We start from the raw sequence: 20861 nt of genomic DNA, 5'->3' as shown, positions 1-20861 counted from the left end.
ACCTCTTCGAACGGACTTTTACGTAACTTTTCTGCCAGCCCGCACGCTTTGCATTCTGACTCCACTAGTGACCGTCCGTTCACTTTTGCTTAATGCTGGCATATCTCGACAGACGCCGTTGGCAGACCTCTCCTGCGGACTGCAGCTTCCTACAGCGTAAAGGTCAGAGAGATCTGTGGCCTGTGTTTGCAGAGGAAACACTAAGTTGTTCGCCCTGGAAGTGTTTGCCTTTACTGACGCGGGTCCCTTCGCAGGCATGCGAAGATGACCAAATATCGATAGCGCGTGCTGTTGTTTCCGATAGTTTGCCCGATTGTCGATCTGGTGGGTGTGTACTGCCAGGGGCCCATCATGCTGTGTCCAATGGCGTTCGCAGGGAACAGACGCGCCCGCGAATGCACGTGACCACGGGTACGGAACACTGGTGATCGTCAGAGGGCGGCAAAGCTGATGTCAGGAACGATGGCCGCTATAAGAGGGAGAGCGAAGATACCGACCCGAAGTGTCCGTCTTCCCGTCAACACAGCGAATCTCGACGCCAGCCTGAGCAGTCAGCGCAGCGGACCATGGTGAGTTTGAAGACGATGACCTCCGTTTCATTCGTGTACGCTAAGCACGCCCAGGCTAGAACGATGAAGACCATGAATCAGTCATCGGCGGGGATACTTAGTTGGAGATTTGACTGGCTTTGAACTGCTTTATGCGTGTGAAGGCTTTCTGTACTGTTGCAAATGGGCTTCTTCGTGCAGATTTAGGAAAACCAAAAAGAACGATAGCATGGGTGGCTAAGTTTCTGTTTCTGTAGGTTTTAGAAGAAATAAATATGATAAAAAATGAAGGGAACAACAGGCTGGCTGCAACATGCATAAGAATAAATAATAAACTCGCTGTTTTGAGACGGGCTTTATGATGAATAATCTTTGGTGTAGGACTCTGGAATCATGAACCAACATAGTCAAATGCAAAATGAAAATGCCGCGCGTTCTTTTGCAGCTTTCATGCCGATCAAGTACATCGTTATGAGGCCCTGGCTGTCGCAAACACTTACCTTAAACTTTGCACCGTACTAATTTGCTTGAGAGGATATCAGTCGCTTATGAAGATACATTCGATTGCTATGCAAAGCAATGAAGACGGAGTAAGAAGTCTAATTAATCGTAACTGAGCAGTTCTTTGTACAGCGTATTAACGCGACGCTAGTGCGTTTCGAGTAAGGCGTGATTAACTATCTCTCGTCAATCTTCGTTCGAGGCACTGCTACCTGCGACCTGTCCGCAGGATCAGACGAAAGGACAAGTGTGCAGCGCTACCGCGGAATAGCAGCTGCGAAATGCACAGGATGCGATTTCTTACGCGTCCAACTGCGTCATGTTGCCCAGCGTCAGCTGTAGCGCGTTCACCAGCCGCTGGAAGGAGGTCGCGTGTGAAGATGGTCGAGATCGCTTTTTACATGGAACTCGCATGGCCAGATTGGTCATCGAAGAGCCAACTATAGACCCTGCCTCCGTAGTTCGGTGCCGCATTGTCGACCTACGGGTGCCTCAACCAATCAGAAGGGCAAACACATCTTAATGTATCCGTCCACTTTGTCGTCACGTGTTTCGTTACCAGGGCAAGCATCTGTGTCTGCAGGCCTAGCACCCTTGGCGTTGCTGCACGGAATTGCTAGTGTAGGCAGTTCTGCGGCTGCTTGAGTAACACCCCACAAGGTGGGCGAGTAAAGAACGTGCACGCGGCCTCACCTCTCAGAACATCAAGTTTTGTGACTGCCGCCGTTATTACGGGTGTCTTTCCGTGGTCCAGGAGGGAATGGATCGTCTTCGCTTTGAAAGAATGGGGTCGGAGTGCAAAGAGGCATATGATAACGCGTATAAATTAGGACCCGCGCAGAACGATATTAACAGGAACACAAGAAATGCAATGAGTTCATTGACATATTTTGCGTGGGCACAATTCACTCTGCTGTGCAAAAAGAACGGTGCACTGCACACGGAAGCGGAAGTTCTTATTGAGCACCCTTACATGTTACGGGAAATCAGTTCTGCGGCGACGTGGAGGAAGATTCATGAACCCTGTACTGGTTTCTCGGAGAGAAACCGGTATGGTTTGTTTCTCTTTCTTTCTTTCTTTCTTTCTTTCTTTCTTTCTTTCTTTCTTTCTTTCTTTCTTTCTTTCTTTCTTTCTTTCTTTCTTTCTTTCTTTCTTTCTTTCTTTCTTTCTTTCTTTCTTTCTTTCTTTCTTTCTTTCTTTCTTTCTTTCTTTCTTTCTTTCTTTCTTTCTTTCTTTCTTGTAGCCTCGGGCTGCAATCGGTTGGATGTCAGTGTTTACCTTTCATAGCACGCCTATTCTGCTCACTGTGGTGCACCGACTTGAATTTTAGCGTTCAAGTTTTCCTCGGCACTACACGAGATTACGTATTTCCGAGCGGTGGCGACTAACACAACTAGCCGCTAGATGGGCGCAAATTTTAAAGAGGTCGCGTCATACACGTGGTGGCCTCATTACCTTGTGGCATTTGCTCGCGGTCTAGCTGCACTCGATTAACAGAAATTGAGAGCGACCGAGTCAGCTGCTCCGACAGCACAGCTGCTGTCGCGCACACTCAGAAAGAAGGTGTTGCCATATCGCGTATATGAAGCCAACGATCCACCCAAAACAAGCTGAACAGCTTTGAAGTATTCGAAGTTGTGGGATATTTAACATACACTATCATGTGCTAAATTCTTTTGAGCTTGACAAGTCCCAAATAGGAAACCTTATTCACGCCAAAATGAGTAAAAGGTAGCAAATAACCTGGGTAGCACAATGCGCTGTATGTAAATGGCCCACTGCGCAAGGAGCCCTATGTGGAACGTACGAACAGCAATTGGCCCTTCCAAAAGGTACGTGAGTGTTGAGTGGCATTTCTTGAAAGCATAGTACAAAGTCAGTTGAAATCAATCAAATAATGAGTCAACCAATCGGTGAAATAATCAACAACAAATCAATATAATAATCAATCAATAAGTGGCACGCACAATTCACAGAAAAACTGCTGCGCTTCCAACTTGCGAAATTATTGTTACAGAATATTTCTTACCAAATAATTAAACTATAACACTCATTGCCTCCTTTTCGAAAAATGACTGCTTTGATATATGCAAACGCACTAGATAAAGTTACCTTGAAAATGCCGAGTTGCAAGCGGGACTTACGAATGCTGTTTGACCCTCGACTTACTTCCCAAGACAGTTCCAACCATTGCCGATGCTTCCTACAAAAGGATAGGCCGCAATTCAAGAATGACAACTAAGTTTACGAATGGTAATTACGTTGTTCAGTTATAATTTCATGGCATCCATTCCAAGTTGCAGTTTAGTTATACTGTATTAAACTATTAATTTAACCATCGTGGCAAGAACTGAATGTGTCCAGCAACGTTTCGTTCGAATAGCGTATGACCGATTTCTCGGAAGATGTGTTAACTATTACTAACAGCGCGTATCGCGCATGCTTAACACTAAGATCCTAAAAATGGGACAAAATGTTGTGATTCCTTATTTTTTGTACAACTAAGTCCACAATGGCTTTAGCGGTCCGTGGTTACTATCGGCTGTACCATTCTCTGTGCCACGGCCAAACTTGCATAATCCCAACGTTTCTTATGTTAAATCAAATTCTACCTAATCATGCTATAACGCATTTTAACCCAATGAAATGCTTTGCGTGATGATCTTGGCATTTTGAACCCCTGTGTGTGCTTCTTGAATTATGTTCTTATTTTTCGTCGAAATTTTTCGCTGTGTCTTCTTGTTTTACGCTATCCTGTACCGCTGTTTGGTCAAGTTTCGCGGTTCGTTTTCGTTTCCTTTCTTTGTCAATTCGCAAGTGCACAATTACCAAGGCTTACAGCTATTCACAACAACTTAAAAACAATAAATGAATTGAGTTGAATTGAATTGGAAATGGTGTTTTTATACACAATAATCTAAACGCATTTTCTGCTAACAACAGTGACGTTCTCGATTTATTTCTCAGGGAAAAACTAAAATAAAAGCGAGATACTGTGCTTGTTTTGGGGAACTGAGCAAGGATGTATGGTCGAGTGGGGGGACGCCTGATTCTCGTGGGTTTTTGGGAACGTGTGCAGCATTCTGCGATATTCAACCCACAGCTTCAGTGCAGCGGATACGTCTTGTAAAATCCAGTTTGACGATTACTGCCGGGTGACTTCCGCTTGAGCATCATTAGTGGCGGCAACATCACGCGACGACTTCGTTGTTCCTGGGCTTTGCGCAGCGCACACTGAACGGGGACGAGGGACGCAGACTGCGATCTGCCGCCGTAGCTTGGAGGCTATGGCGTTGCGCTTCTGAGCTCGAGGTCACGGGTTCGATTCCACCCGTGGCGACCGCATTCTGATAGGGGGCGAAATGCAGAAACGCTCGTGGTACCGTGCATTCGGTACACGTTAAAAATCCTAGGTGGCGAAATTAATCCCGAGTCCCTCACCACGGCTCGCCTCGTGATCAGATCGCCGTCTTGGAGCGTAAGAGCCCCACAGAATTTAAAGAATTTCACACGGACTGGATTGAGTCAGCGTCTAAGATCCGAACTGAGTGACCGAACGATATACCCAGTAGACTTTCTCTTCTTCTTTTAATCTTTCCGTCCCCTTTTCCCTTTCCCCAGTGTAGGGTAGCCAACCGGGCTCAGTCCTGGTTAACCTCCCTACCTTTCCTTTATCATTTGCTCTCTCTCTCTCTCACACGGACTATGAAGGAAAACACGAATTGACAGGAAAATCAAGCTAAGAGGTTTGTGCAGTAAAGTAAATTCTGATAAGGAGCAAACGCAATGAAAACGTGGCGTGAAACATGCGCAAAGGATCGCAGGTTGTGGATGTAATGTAATCAACCAGAATGAACTTTTATGCGGCAAGGTATATGTGGGGAATACGGGGACATTGCCTCAATGATAGCCTTGAATTGAATTGTGGGGTTTTACGCGCCGAAACCACGATCTGATTGTGAGGCACGCCATAGTGGGGGTCCCCGGATTGATTTTGACCACCAGGGGATCTTTAACGTGCCCCCAATGCATGGCACACCGACGTTTTTACATGCCGATGCCACCGAAATGCGGCCTCCACTGCCGGGATTTGACCCCGGACCTCGTGCTTAGCAGCGCAACACCATAGCCCCTAAGCCACCGCGCCGGATAATGACAGACAGAGAGAGAGAGAAAGCAAGGAGAAGAAAGGCAAGGAGGTCAGCCAGGCTAGTGCCCTGTTTGCTACCTTACACTTGGATTAGGGAACACCGCCACATGAGCCAGTAGACCGCCATGTCTCTAAATCTGATCATTAATTGTGGAATAGTCCATTTGGCGGCGAACATTGACAAGACAACAGTCGTCGCTAAAGAAAAAAAAAAGATTGACAATAGGAATTGGACAGGCCTTTAAAGGCAGAACAGCAGCAGCAACAAGAAGAAAGCGAGTAAACAGCGGCTGACATCAAAGAAAGACAAGGTCTGCCTTGGCGCGTTAGTGTACCACGTGCTTGGTTGTTTAGACTGCACTACCGTATTTACTCGATTCTAAGCACCCCTTTTTTTTTCACGATCGCGATGCCCAAAGTGAGGGGGGGTGCTTAGATTCGAAAAATCTAGAATGAACCCCCCCCCCCTTCCCTCTTTTTGCTGCGACATCACGATGAGACGGGTGCGAGGAATAAGATTTTATTTTGCAAACATTCAAAAGAAAAATCGGCGCAGACAGTGAACCCACCGCTTGTGTCGGATGCCCAGTCACTATCACTGACACTCAAGTTCATCGCACCACTTGAACAACCGCTCTCGGCATCCCACAGCATGTCGTCTTCCGCTCCGTCGAAGTGGTTTGTGATCGAGCACTTCTTAAATGATTTGACCACAACGTCCACTTGGACCCGCTTCCAAGCGTTCGAAATCCACTTTGCGATGTTTGATGGGTGCGCTTTCTGCAGCTTTCGCCGTACAGCCGTACAGTCCGGCTGTACGGCGTACTCGCGCCGCGGCCGCCGTGCCACCTCGGGACTCCGAGGCTCCGGCTCGATGACAGAGTGAGCAAGCGCGCTTGGCGGCCTTGGCTACGCGCTCTTCCTAACAAACACGAGGGTGTTTAGATTCGCATGCAAACTTTTTTCCCAATTTTCTCGCGAAAATAGAGGGGGGTGTTTAGAATCGGGGGGTGCTTAGAATCGCGAAAATACGGTACATTCGGCATCATGCTTTGGTTTTAGACTGCACTATCTTCGAAATCGGCCCATATTTCTTGTGGAGTAAAGCCCCACTCCTGGTTTCGGTTTTAGGTGTGCGCAGTTTGAACAATCGCATCTGGGTTTCACTCCTGCCTTTCTGCGCTAATTAGTCATGATTGCTACTCCGTAAATAGCTCTACGCTAACTTCGTGCATTGTTGACGCCTTCATTGTTGTCCTACAGGCACTAGAAGACATCTAATGGTCTAATTTGACATCGAATTCTATTCTCTACTTGTTCACGCTGCGGCAATGCTTCGTTGTGTTCAGTTTAATATTTGGTTATAATCAAACGATAAATGATTTGTTAGTTTTGAGCTTCTTTTTGTCAGTTTGTGTTTTGTTCCTAGTCGGTGATCCTCTTGTCCTCGTTATTGTGAGCTCTATACATACGAGAACAATGTTAAACTCGACGAATTGTTTAACCAAAGCCCTGCGGAACTCACATTGCAATGACATCGTGAATTCCAGTTGCCTTGCGGCATGAACGTACCCACAGCGAATGCTTATGCTGATGGTATACTTGTAGATATTTTTTAGGGAGAAGAGTCGGCACAATAGGTCACATTTTTTAGAATAATGTGGTTGTTTAAAGCACCTGAACGTGGCAATTTGAACACTGTTGCGCTTTATGACGCTCTTAAAACGACTCTCTCTGGTCGCTCTGGCTCACGTGAATGCTGGCTGTTTTCTAGGATAAAGACAAGTTACTATACTAAAGACAATTTCTCTGACGCCGTGTCACCTGGGAAAGTCACTAGGGCCATTCTTTCTAGACGAAGGAAAGATAACTGGGCTTATGAGTATCCTTCTCGACATGCCAAGCCGACGGCTGATTTGACGGATAAGTGAAGATAGAATAATAGGATAACCCTACGCCGAATGGCACATATTGAAATATCGCCGTGATAGCATTCAGCAAAGAATGCCATACTTCCATAGGACCTTGCACTGTTTTATAACTGCGCTGATACTTTTATAAATATTTTTGCAGTATGAGACAAAGCAGTGTGTGGCGCATATCGCTTTACGTATAATACCAATTAGAAAGAAATGTCAGCAAATAAACTGAAATAACTTCTGATAAAATTGAAAAACCTCGGAAGCAAACTTATAGCGTTCGATTATGAGAAAAGTTTGCATGTATAGCTCGAAAATGTACCCTCACTTATGTACAAAATGAGCCGAAGACACTGCAACACATTGACGAATGACTACAGATTAAGGAACTATGAAATGAATAAAAATGAGTTTACGGAACGTTGAAAAAGTTGGAGAAAAGAGGGGGGAAGTAGCAGCGACAGAAATGGTTGTGAACCTGTCGGCGGTTCATCACTTCTACCTATGTGCGGTCGTTCATGAGGCAATCTAACCCCCTCTCCCCCCCCCCCCCCCAAAAAAAAAGAAAGAAAGAAGCGCGTGGCAGAATTGATATCGTTATTCCCTAGCAAGGATACTGTTTCATTAACTATGATGATGCCTTACACAGCAAGAGCACTAGGGAGTCAAAATAGCAGATTTCTACATATCCAGCCGAAAATTGACAATGAAAAGGTCAAACTTCTCTGCCACGTCTTACAAAAAAAACTGTTTGCTATGCAATATAAAAGATGCACCGAACTATCACCAACCTTACCAGCAGCTTTCTTAAGCCCGATGTAGGAAAGAGCTCCCTCCTCATGGAGGTCATCTAATACATGAGTCCTGCATAGGTCAGACCCAACCGCGGTGCCCAAGAATTTCATAATGTTGGCATGATCTTCCCATAATGCTCTGCCACCTTCAATTGCATTCCCCATCCCTTGGTTCTCACTATGCCAACCTAATATACCACCTGTTGTAGGTTCTACGCATTACATGACCTACAAAACTTCGGTTCTTCCTATTATTACCAGCGAGAACATAACCAACCTACGTTCGACCTCTGATCCATACTGCTCTCTGTCTATCTGCTAGCCTTACGTCAATCATCCCATCATCCTTTGCACGGTACTATTAATTATCCTGAAAATTGCGGGCGCATGTGTCATTGTATGAATATTTTTTCTTTTGAGGAATATAGCTAGCCCTGCGTTCGATGCAACGGCGAGCCACACTTCTTGTATCGGAGAACACGCGCGGACTGCGAGGCAGCGCCACTAGATGGCACAGCGTGTCCGGAAACAGGCACGAGAGAGGATCTCGGTTTGTGCATGGCGCGTTTCTCATCGTTCGCACGCACAAGCGCCCCATGCATTTCGAAGGCCACGCGCAGACTTCGAAACGGCGGCTGCGCTAGTGGACGCCGAGTGTTCTTAGGGAAGTGCGAAAGAGGAATCCCGCTGCAGCACACGTCTCATACATACCACGCTTCGATGGTCGAAGAAAACGCAGTCTTAAAACAGTTTTACAAAAGCGCAGTCTTAAAATGTATGCCGATATTGAACGTAGTAGAGTCTAGAAATTTGCGCCGATCTCGGAGGTAGTACCCGTCTAAAATCCTGTTTAAATTTATTTCGCTCTGGGTGAAATCGAACCCGTTTCACATGGGATCTTCAAGCACAGCAGACCGACTCTTCATAACGCTTCGACACGAATGTCTGCGGGCAGGAAGGGAATAATTATCAGTGTTCATGCCCACTCGTTCTCCGCACATCTCAAAAGCCACGCCTGCACTTCGCAAGCACGCCACCAGACGGCGAAGCGTGTGCAGAGGAAAGCGGCAAGAGAGGCCGGAGCTCGGCCGCAGTACACGCCTCACACATGACGCGTTCCTGCTGTCCGAATGCTCGGATAGTCAGCGTAGACGATTATTGCGCGCATTTTTAAAAATACTAATTATCACCTTGACCACCCTTTTTATTGACACGTGCACTTGCCTATCTTTATCGGGCGTCCACGTTTCGCCGCCTAACAGATGTTATCGCACAGCGCGGGACACGCCTGCATGTATCGAAAGTTTCTGGAATGTTATCGATGCTTCTATCCGCTGTCTGTTGTCGCCGAACCTTGGGTTACCTGATTTCATTGCGTGACGCGAATGGTGTAGAACTTTGTGGAAGGCACGCGAGTCCCAAAGATTAGTCTGGAACACTCGACGACTGCTGTATAAAAGCCGACGCGCTTGACCCGCTGATCAAATTTTCGACGACCGCCGACTCTGTTCACCGCTGTTGCCGTTCTTTGAGTGTAGCCTGTTTTTGAGGGCACAAGTTCGCCCAATAAAACGCTAGTTTCGTCTTTCTCAGTTTGGCTGCTTTCTTCACTGTCCCTACCACGGGACAATATACACGCCGCCTGTTGCAAAATAAAGCAGTTGCAGATTGTGCAGAATTTCCGTGTTTACCTGTTTCCGTACCGTAGACAGCGAAAGAAAAATGGGACTTTCCTCGCGTTCGCCCAGATGTGTCAAAGCGTGCGATGACTGACTTCAAATAACGGTTCTTGGCACATTCCTGATGGGTAGTATGCCACACCAGAATGCAGCGCAGCGGTTGATTGACAAATTTCGTGCCTCAGGTGCGCGCGGTCCTCGAAGATTGAAGGTTGCAGCAAATGTTGCGTGATGCCCTGCAACCGCGAAAATTCTTTCCCGTAATAGACAGCATTCGGTTCGGACACCTAAACGGGGTGCATTTAACACGTGAGTGCTTATGTATATAGAAAGTATTTGACTAGGAGATTGAACGTGCGAATCAATGTTTTGAAACATGTGTCATGCACATGATCGGGATCGCGATACCGCGCGGGATCGTGTACGTGTTATACAGAATCCCGTGCATCGACTGATAAAATTTGTAATGACAAAAAAAAAACAAGCTCCTTGATATTACAGTTTATTCGAGTGGAAGAGATGTATACCTAATTAAAAATATATTATGAGGTCATTCTTTATCGCTTTTGAATAAGTCAAACCGGACTCACCGGATTTTTGCTTTCATCTTCATTTGTTTTTGCTTAAAGCCCTCATAGAAGAGTATTTCACAAGGAGTGGGTACATACATGAAAAATTGAAAGCCATATCTTTATTGCAGTGCAAGGTAATTTGTTACGGTGTTTAAAAATGGAGAAGGACAGGTTATGACTGTGATTTCATTAGAAAGGCCGTTCCAGCCTTTTGCTGCACGAAAAAAAGAATGAAGACGGAAAAGTTACGCGTGTGCGTAAGCGGGCGCGCGACTTGTTGCCGATGTACGGTGCGACGGGAGATGCGTGCCGGGGGGGGGGGGGGGGAGAATGTATGGTGGCTTGCTGAGTGAGCTGTACAGGAACTTGTGAAAAAGACAAAGACTAGCCATGCGGTGACGAGATGCAAGCAATGATGGGCCGGATTCTGTTTTCAATCCCGATTGGCTGACGTCTTAGCAGTTCTTAGAATGAATAAAACTTGTAGCTCGATTTTGAAGCGATTCGAGTTGATTGATGAGATATACTTGATGCGGGTTCCAAATGGGGGATGCGAATTGTATTTCGGTCCTGACGAGAGACTGATAGGCTATTAATTTTACATATTTTGCGGCGTGGTGCAAATGGCGTTTTAAAGACCCGTGTGCTTTGTTAGCAGATGATGTTCGTAATGTGCCTTGCCTAGGTTAAATCACTACAAAGGGTTACTCAGAGATATTTTGAGGAAGGAACTAGTTCGAGGTTGGCGTAAGTGATTTCGTACGTAAAAACAAGTGGGTTTCTGCGGTGGTGGAATGAGATGGTCTTACGTTTTCTAGGGTTTAGTTCCATTAGCCAATGGTAACACCATTCTTGTACAAGTCGTTTTGAAGAAACGTTTTATCAGAACCGTTGGTAATTTTACGATAAAAACACAACCGTCTGCAAACATACATATGTTAGAAGATACATGCATTGACAGGTCATTAATGTAAATTTGGAATAGTAGTGGACCAAGGACGGACCCTTGAGGGACGGACGCCTGAGGCTACAGGGGTAGAGTTAGATGCTTGATTGTTGACAAAGACTGATTGTGAATGGTTACTTAAGAATTCTTTAATGCATGCTAAGATATCAGTATGAAGATGTAACGCGGCAAATTTAAGTAATAGACGCACATGAGGAACTTTGTCAAAAGCTTTGGCGAAATTTAGGAAGATGGCGTCAGTCTGGAAGTTAGAGTCAATGTTTACATGCAGGTCGCGAACAAACATAGCTAGCTGCGTTTCGCATGAAAAACCTTTTTTTTTAAGTGATGCAGCGCAGGATTAAAAAAAAGAAATAGTTGGCAACAAGGAAGTCCATGATATGTGTACAGATATCTTCAAGAATTTTGCAGGGTACGCTGGGTAATGAGATGGGACGATAATTTAATGGGCAGTGTTTCTTGCCTGATTTGTGGACTGTAACGACGGTTCCGTGTTTCCAGTCTGAAGGCGGCATGTCTGTAGAAACTTACTAGGAAAATAGTAGACAGAGATATGCCGCACAAATACGTTTAGTGCTTTTTAGGAGTTTTGACGCATTGTCCTCCACACCAGCTGCCGATGAAAGTTTGATATTTTCTAACAGGGATGAAATGCCGGATGAAATGTAATTGGTGGCATGGCAAGGTTTGCATGGGAAATAGAAAATGACAATTCAGTTTGTTGACTAAAAACTGATGCAAAGGTGGTGTTGAACACGTGAGCATATTCAGCGTCGGTTAGGGAACCACCTGATTCATTCGCTATGGTAATATGTGCGTGTCCTGTGGGTTTAAGACTTGCCAGAATTTTTTCGGGTCGTTATTAAGCATGTTCGGCACATCAGAATAAAAGAATTATCGTTTGGCATGATGTATGGCTTGCAGATAGGCAGTTTCAGCAGCTTTGTACTTATTCCATGCATCAGGGGTGTTACGGGACTTAGCTGCGTGGAACAGACGTTTTTTCTTGTTTTCTAATCGCCTCCGTGCTTTTAGATAAGACAAGCCGCTCAGTGTAGACAATGTTATTGGTTTTCAAGCAAACAAAAGTGACCTGTTTACGAGGACAGCGTTTGATTGGTTTGTTGAGACAACCCTGCGCAGTGACCGCCCGATGCTTGCGTCGGTGGTTAGGCACATTTGACGTCAGGAGATTGGAATAAAAACATATTGCAATAGTTTTACGATATAGGGCCCCTTGTTATGCATCAGCTCAGGGCGGTCATGCCGATAAAATACGAGAAATGTTTTGGCACACAGATCTATTCCGGATGTCTTTTTTCCTGGAACAATACGCATTTCACATTTTGCGGGCTTTCTTTAAACGACGGAAGAAAATCGCCACGCAGCATGTACGTGGTCCACAAAAGCTGGATCGGTCGTTTTCTAACGCCCTCTACAGCGTAACGTAACGCACTTGGCCCTACAGGGAATAAAATTTTTGCATAATTGATCTTAGTTAATTAAATGATAGGCGCAATACAAATAAAATAACCTAATTAGCGTCGCCTGATGGCAAACCATATGCCGTTGGTTTCATTCAGTTGCGGTTATTCACTTTTTTTTTTTCAATCCTTGGTTCAAGTTACGTGACACACCCTTAAGCTCGATAGGCTCAATGTGCCTGGTATAGGCAAATGATGCTAGTTGCATTAAAGTTCGCAGTTTCGGCCAGAAGACGAACCACTGATCTATATAGCTGTATAGCTAGTAATGTGTTGTCCAACTACACGAAGGTTATCAGTTTTAACAGCCATATACATTGCTGCATAGTATGGTGTAACGCGCACGCAGGCAAACAAAAACACATCGCGCTCGATGACCTCGAGCACTATGTGCCAACGCTGGCATCATGACGAGCGTTCTCGCTTCACCGCGTCTCTGACACTTAAGATTATGCGACCTTCAACACTAGCCACCCTGGAGGACCGCTCGTATGAACTCACCAGCCATCTAGGCCTGCCTTTAGGCACAACACCCGCCGCAGACTACCCCTAAAATACGGCGCGCGGGCCACATTCGCGTTCGGCCAGCTGCGCGAACAGCCATACGCAGCCATGGCCGTGCTAGAGGCAGAGAAGCAAGCTCTCCTCCCATAACGTCCGCATCATTAGGTGATCTCTAACATTGCGTGAGAAGGCGGTGTCATCAAGCCTACCTCCTTTTCGTCTCACGCTCGAACTCTCTCCCTCGCACTTGTTGCATATAGCACGTGGGGCGTGGTCTTAGCGCACTTGTACTTACTAGGAACGTCACGTCGACGGCGAAAATTCGCGTGGAGAATCCATCTAATTGATATCGCAACAAACGAAGTGCCTTGAAGTGCCATGAAGTGCCATGAAGTGCCTTGCGCAAGAGTGGACATGGAACACTAAAAAGGCGACAAGGACAAGCGCAAACTTACAACTGGTGTCTATTACAAAAAGGTAGGTATATATACTCTTGCGTTGTTTATTTATGATGACCACGTAGACCTGCACGATTGTAACTTATCATAATCAAGTGCGCGAGAGTATATATGCATACCTTTTTGCAATAAACATCAGTTGGAAGTTCGCGCTTGTCCTTGTCGCGACCCGTGTCCACTCTTGCGCTAGTCGCTTCAGCATGGAATACCAACTAGCCCGGTCTCACACCCTGCTTCAGTTGACTATGGTGTTTCTCCTTCCAGCAAAGCAAGAGGAACATAATGCAGCCGCTGTTGCTGCTGCTGGCGGTGGCGATGACGGCTTCCCTCCCGACAGGAGTCGAGCACAACGACGTTTCGCGGCAGTGGTTCTGGAGGGGGAGTCTGGACAAGGTGGCCACGAAGCTGCGAAAATTTGCCGAGGTACGTCGTGAAACTTTCACAGTGGCTTATACCCTGATGCAGCTTGCCAAAGTGCACTTTTGCCAATTGAGTCCTTAATCTTTGAACTGCTATTGTTTTGAGACTATTCCTTTCTGCTTTCCGCTTTTATTTGCTACTTTTGTATTTGTGTTTCCTTTTTGGTCATCATGTGTCCACTTCTCCTTGCCGCTTTGGGTGTTTAAGGTCTTGCGTATTACTGCGTCTCTACGTTTACTGCATCTTTATCTATCTTAAATGAACCATTGCTGGCCTTCGGTTATTGGCCCAATGGTTTTCTTGCAAACGACATCGCATTTTTAGATTAAAATGAAGAAAAGAGGAAACAAGAAAGCATGCCTGTCTGGCCTTCTGGATCTGGTTTAAGTGCCCTGGACAGCGTTGGGAGAGATTTCTTTACTAAACAGTGACCAAGGCGCACACACAAGGTGTATATGGATGGAAGGCACAGCGGTGCTACTTTTCTTAATGATCTAACTTTCAAGGAGAGCTTCGCGCCTTTAAATGGAGCCGGTTGTTCCTCGTCGCATAACCAACGAAACATTATCACAAAACGAACTGAAAAGGGCTGAATAAACATTGCACGAAAACACACAAAAGTCTGCGCATGAGTTTAGGAAGCCACAGAAGATATTACTGGCACAGACGAAGGCAAATCCAGATATTTGTTTTTGACAAACCAGGCAAGTAACAGTGCCAAAGGTCAAGTTGGGCGATCCGGACCATAAAATGCTATCTTGATGCACAATTTGGGCAATAACAGAGCGGAGGTCATAGTTAAATGTTATTTTCATAATGTTCAGGAAAAAAGATCAGTTCTCTACCACCATGCGCTTATCGTGTGACACTAATGGAGCGCTTAGAGGCGAGTGTGAGATTGGGACGCATTTGTTCACGGTTTGAAGAGCGGGCAAATATAGTGAAGGACGGGTAGCGAAGGAAGTGACAACAGCGCTGTCTCACATCGAAGTCTTAATTAGGCGTCTTCAGAAATTTTGCTTCCAAGCCTTTATGTATACAGAAAATTAAAAAAAATAACAAAGAAAATACCCAAAACGATAACGTACTCACGCCGTATGTGGCAGAAAGGATGTTCCACAACCGCCGCTAAGGTTTGTGAGTGGTGGCGCTGGCCAAGACTTCCTGGGTTCTAGTAGAAAAAATAAATTGCCAAGAAAGTGGGTGGGAAAACGGCGCCAAGGTAGCTCGGTTGGTAGAGCATCGCACGCGTAATGCGAAGACGTGGGATCGTTCCCTGCGGCAAGTTGTTTATTCATCCCCTTTCATTTCCATTATTTTGTTATTTCTTTAATTCATTTGGTCACTACAAGTAATTTCCCCTATGCTGTCCTTGGTGTCGATATTTGTTGGCTTGTTATGATATGCTTAATAAAAATCGGGCCCCTCTGTTAACCCCCTTTCTTCTCGTTTATATATAAAGTCACCAATATAGGGTGTTTCTTCTCTAACTCATCAATTTTTTAAAAATTGCGTGTGGCAGGTAACGCAATTATCTTGATCTAAATTACTCGATGAGGTGGCCATTACTTTGCGATGCCTTAATGAACAAATAACATAATCACACTAATTATTTTCTTTAGTAATTACATTACGACACGTATTTCAATCTACGAATTGTAACAGGCGAGTTCGCAAGACACATTCAAGTGGAAGGAACTCTCAGGGCTACACCAGTTCCAGGATATTCATTTTCAATGTGTCCTACGAAATGCATTGACGTTCGTTTTGCTCTTGCGCGTCAATGCAATGCATAAAACAGCGTTTCCTCAAAGAAGTCAAACAACCGCGGATATTTACGGCCATCTTGACAGCGCATATCTCTAATCTAGTGCCATCCACGTAAGTCGTTCCAAGTCGATGTGCCTTGCAATCTCTCTAGCCACAAATCGTAGATTGAAATACGTGTCGTAATGTGATTAGTTAAATGGTAATTAGTGTAGTTGGGGTAATTATTCAATTAGGTATCTTGATTTCTCATGGAAGAAATGGCCGCCTCATCGAGCAGTTTACTTCAAGGGTTAGAAATGTAGCATTTGCCACAGGCAATAATTAAAGATTTGGTGCATCTGAAAGAAAAAGAAAGAAACACCCGGCAAGATTACGAGCGAACCGACAGCAGCTACGTCAAACCCGGGAAAGCGGGGAAAGAAAGCTTCGCTTCAAAGCTGCACTGGTTACGAACTACCAGTGTAGACAGACGCGCACTACCGACGGCTCTCGACAAGTACCCCCGTGCACGCATTCAGCCGTAAAAAAAATGCTCATTCAGGCTTTTCGGGACGCTCGCAGGAGGTGTCCTACCTTTCTTCGGGCAACCACAAGCCGAGCTGCGGCATTTGCAGCTGGGCCGCGGGTAGTGTGCTGACCGACATCCGGCGGGGCCTGGCCGAGAAGGTGATCGCCGACAACCTGAAGAGCGAGTGCAAGACGTTCGGGCTCGCTGGCTCGGACCGCGTCTGCGACGGGCTCGTCGACAACTTCAAGGTACACAGCCGTCTCCTGGAACGATCGGGCTCCACCAATGTTTGAATTAGGGGTGTGACGGACGATTTGACTATAGTTGGCCCTGTACTCTGAATAGGCAGCGGGACGCAAGCGCGTGCGTGTGCCGAGTTTCCTTTTTTTACACCGAAGCTGGTAAGGGCTAGTTCCCCCAGGATCGTGTTCGTGTGTAGACAGAAAACTGCCTAATACGTGTGCTGATCCCGATGATAGTGCGATGCCGGGCCGACTCGCGGCGGAGGTGCAGTTCGGCATGAAGGGGCCCACATACACACCTTCGCTGGTCATCCTCCTTCACGGAGTGGACGGGCACTAAGTTTTTTTTCTGTCTGCGTTCATTTTTTGCGGCTGCTACGCGATGAAAGTAATCCAACCTGCCCAGCCTTCTGCCCAAGTGCTACGAGCATGCGTTTTATTAAGAAACAACTAATAGCATAACGCCATCCACCTATGTATGTGCAATGTGTTAGCGCACTTACCTCGCCGTATCCTCGCCGAGTATGACTTTCTGAGGGCTGTTCTTCGATGGTGCACGGTAAAAAATTAACAGCACAGTGAATACAAGGACTAAGGCGAGCAACACAATTCGGGCGCTGGCGATCAGCTCGAATATTATTCCGAAAAAGGGTTTAGTAAACGCATCTCGTTGCACATGCTCCTGCAGGCGAACGAAGTGAAAAGTGATAACAGAGCGTAGCTAGATCAGGTATATGGGGAAGCGAAAACAAGAAAGACGTGATAAATGAAAAAGGAACCCAAGAAATTATTTCAAGAAGTTTTTACCACGAGCTTGTTTTCAAACTTACGCAGCTTTTTAACATAAAGGTTCTTAGTACGTAGTGAACTTGAGCGCACATTGGACGTTGCCTTCGCCTAATAAACAGCTCTCAGTAGCTATGACCTTAGTCTCATTTGTGCTTATGCTTGAGTTTCTCAAGCAGCTTTCTCCGAATTAGAATAAGAGAGGTTTAGCTGCGCACATTTAATGGTGAGAGACGGATTTAGCACGCCAAGAATATACGCACTTAGTGCGGGGACTTCCAAACGAATATTTGGCAACAACAACTACAACAACAACAACAAAAACAACAACATACGCACACACGCAACACGCACACGCACACACACGTACACGCACGCACACGCACACAGGCACGCTAACACGCACACGCACGCACACGCACACACACGCACACACACAAAGAAATCATACTACGTACAAAGTTCTTTAACGCGAACAACTGCTTGAAAGTTTCCTGAGAACACTTCACAACTTTTGTCGGGTACAGTGAATACAATCATAAGAATACTAAAAGGAATCGCATAATTGATATTAACTCTTTCGCTATCTAAGCGGACTACAAAGATTGCCTGAGTAGCCGCGGGTGATTTGGAAGAACTTCTTGTTGGGCAAGTTGGTGCATGGGTATGTAAGAAAGAGTTGCGCTAATAAAAGGACGAACACAGCTAATAAAACGAGGTAGATGGAAAGAGCGTAACCGGGGAACTGGGGCGCTATAACGTAAAACTATTCCAAACTTTTCTATTCCAATTCTGCTATCAGCCCTCCACGATTGGTGAAAAACGTTTTTCGACCACGCCCACTTCACGCGTCTGTCACGCGACGTTACGAAAACCGCAATACCTCCCCATCTGATATGACGTGTACATACTGATTATGCATGATTTGACAGAAAAAAGAAAAACAGTTATTTCTGAATCGACTCCTTTTTGCCATTAGCCCTCGGCTATTGGTAAAACGTTTTCGGGCTGCACCCACTTCACCTTGCTGTAACGCCACGTCACAAAACCGCACAATCTCACCGCGTCAAAGTGACGTGTACGTGATAAAGATGCGTCAATATGCCGAACAAAACTGAAGTTTCTTCGGAATGGCCGCAGGCTGCCCCGTTCCGAAAGGAATAAAAGATGGCTGCCGCCGATCGCTGAGACGCTGGCTACTCGCACCTGCCGGAGAGCTTGGGTGTATTTGCGTATTATAAAACTTCCTGCGTGGCAGTGTAACGTTTCCGAGCCCTTTCGGCACGTTTACCACCTCATTCTGCCAACTCTTCTTTGCTGAGGGTCAGTTTTAGCGTCATTCTTAAGTTTCCGTTGCATGCCGCCGTAATTTTCTACCAGCCAACACAAGCTAAGTAAGGGAAAGCCGACCAATCGCACACTCTGGCACCACCCTCTTCATCCGGTTATCGATGTTCAGTGCACTGGCTCTGCCCCAGTGAATCCCTCTCCACTTGAGCGTTCTCCTCACCTTTTGTCAGCCAATTAGGTACGACAAGCCGCTCAGTGTAGGCAATGTTATTCGTTTTTCAAGAAAATAAAAGTGACCTCCTATGAACGAGGAAAGCGTTTGATTGGTCTGTTCAGACAACCCTGCGGGTGACCGCCCGGTGCTTCCGTCGGTGGTTACGCAAATGTGACGTCAGGAGATTGGAATAGAAACATATTGGAATAGTTTTACGTTACAGGGCCCCTGGTTTCATTCTTTTCGCAGCCGCATATATAGGCAGTGTTCACACTTCACAAAAAAGAAAGGGGAGGGGGAGGAGGAATGGCAAATCAAGCCTGCCTAATGTCAACACAAGCTGCGCAGAAATTTGTTTTCCACATAAAATAAGGCAGCAGAAGTGTCACTTACGCAGTCATCACCCTTTACCTTGACGCGAAAAGGGGCCCTATAATGTAAAACTATTCAAATATGTTTTTATTCTAATCTCCTCACGTCAAATTTGCGTAACCGCCGACGCAAGCATCGGGCAGTCACCCGCAGGGTTGTCCGAACAGGCCAATCAAACGCTCTCCTCGTTGATAGGAGGTTTCTTTTGTTTGCTTGAAAAACGAATAACATTGCATACACTGAGCGGTTTGTCTTATCTAATTGGCTGACAAGAGGCGAGGAGCACGCTCAAGTGCAGAGGCATTCGATGGGGCCCGAGCCACTGCACCGAATATCGATAGCCGGATGAAGAAGTTGGTGCCGGCGTCTGTAATTGGACCGCTTTCCCTTACTTAGCTTGCGGTGGCTGGTCGAAAATCGCGGCGGCATGCAACGGAAGCTTAAGAATGACGCTGAAACGGATGCTGAGCAAAGAAGAGTTGCCAGAACGAGGTTGTAAACGTGCCGATAGTGCTCGAAAACGTTACACGGCGACGCCAAAATATTTATTATTCGCAAGTAAACTCATGCTCTCCGACAGGTGCGAGTCGCCAGTGCCTGAGCGATCGGCGGCAGTTATATTTATTTGCTTTAGGAACGGGGCAGCCTGCGGCTACTCAGAAGAAAATTCATTTTTTTTTCGGCATAATAATACATCTTTAACGCGTACACGTCACCTTGACGCGGTGAGTTCTTGCAGTTTTGTGACGTCGCGTAACAGGCAGGTGAAGTGGGTGCAGCCCGATAACTTTTGACCAATAGCGAGGGATAATGGGGAAAAGGGCTCGAATCATAACTAACTCTTTTTCTTTTGTTCGGTCAAATCATGCATAATCAGTGTGTACGCGTCATATCAGATGGGGAGCTATCGCAGTTTTCCTGACATAGCGTAAGAGACAGGTGAAGTGGGGGTGTCCAAGAAAGTTTTTGACCAATCGCGGAGGGCTGATTGCAGAATTTCAATAGAAAAGTTTAGAATAGTTTGACGTTATAGCGCCCAAGCTTCAGCTCACGGGCTGTTTGTATTCTTGCTGCTGCCTAAAATCTTAATGTCGTTTAACAGTGGCTTACACCCTTTACATGCATTGCATTGAGCGGGCAAGTGTGCTCCTTCATTTCTGTGAATTGACAATGCATGCTCCGCTGCGCGTTTATTTACGCAGCTACAGGCCTGTTTGGCCAACATACACTCGTCCCCATTGACTGCGACTGACTCCGGCGACCGCGAGTTATGAATTTGTTTATTCATTCGCTATGATATTATGGGTATGCTGTCGGCTTCTACGTGGCTACAAGTTACCGTATGAACGAAAACATACAAAATATGGTGTATTTGGTGTTGAAGCAGGCGGAGTTGCGAAATATGCGCCATGTACAGGCAGCGTCAACGGTTCACAGAATCTGAGAAAAAGCACAGTTTGCCAGCCTGCTGCACGCAGTAGAAATTTTCAATGGGCTACTTGTACTAGGACCCTTAACGGCGGCACACGTACAGGGTGTTTCACGTAACTTGAGCCAACGTGTTAAGATGTACTAATGCTACGTAGCTGGATAGAACAAAGGTACTGGTGCTTGCCATCGCTTGGAGATACTCAGATCATTTTCTTCTTCCACCTAATTTGATAATTAGTCTTGATTCATTA

The 20861-nt window shown here is 45.9% G+C and overlaps 1 protein-coding gene across 1 annotated transcript in view; it reads left to right on the top strand.

Annotated features, from left to right (window-relative positions):
- The first annotated feature begins 434 nt into the window (after positions 1-434).
- LOC126517747 (sphingomyelin phosphodiesterase-like) overlaps positions 435-20861 on the top strand; it is a 51595-nt gene continuing 31168 nt past the window's right edge. The window contains exons 1-3 of the mRNA XM_072285262.1: positions 435-569; positions 13842-14000; positions 16329-16523. Coding sequence (XP_072141363.1) covers positions 567-569; positions 13842-14000; positions 16329-16523 — 357 coding nt within the window. The 5' untranslated portion in view covers positions 435-566. The remainder of the gene's footprint in view (positions 570-13841; positions 14001-16328; positions 16524-20861) is intronic.

Source organism: Dermacentor andersoni, chromosome 11, assembly GCF_023375885.2.
Source record: "Dermacentor andersoni chromosome 11, qqDerAnde1_hic_scaffold, whole genome shotgun sequence".
In the NCBI taxonomy this organism is placed as follows: domain Eukaryota; kingdom Metazoa; phylum Arthropoda; class Arachnida; order Ixodida; family Ixodidae; genus Dermacentor; species Dermacentor andersoni.
The sequence above is the reverse complement of the archived record's forward strand: the minus strand, read 5'-3'. Positions and strand labels throughout refer to the sequence as shown.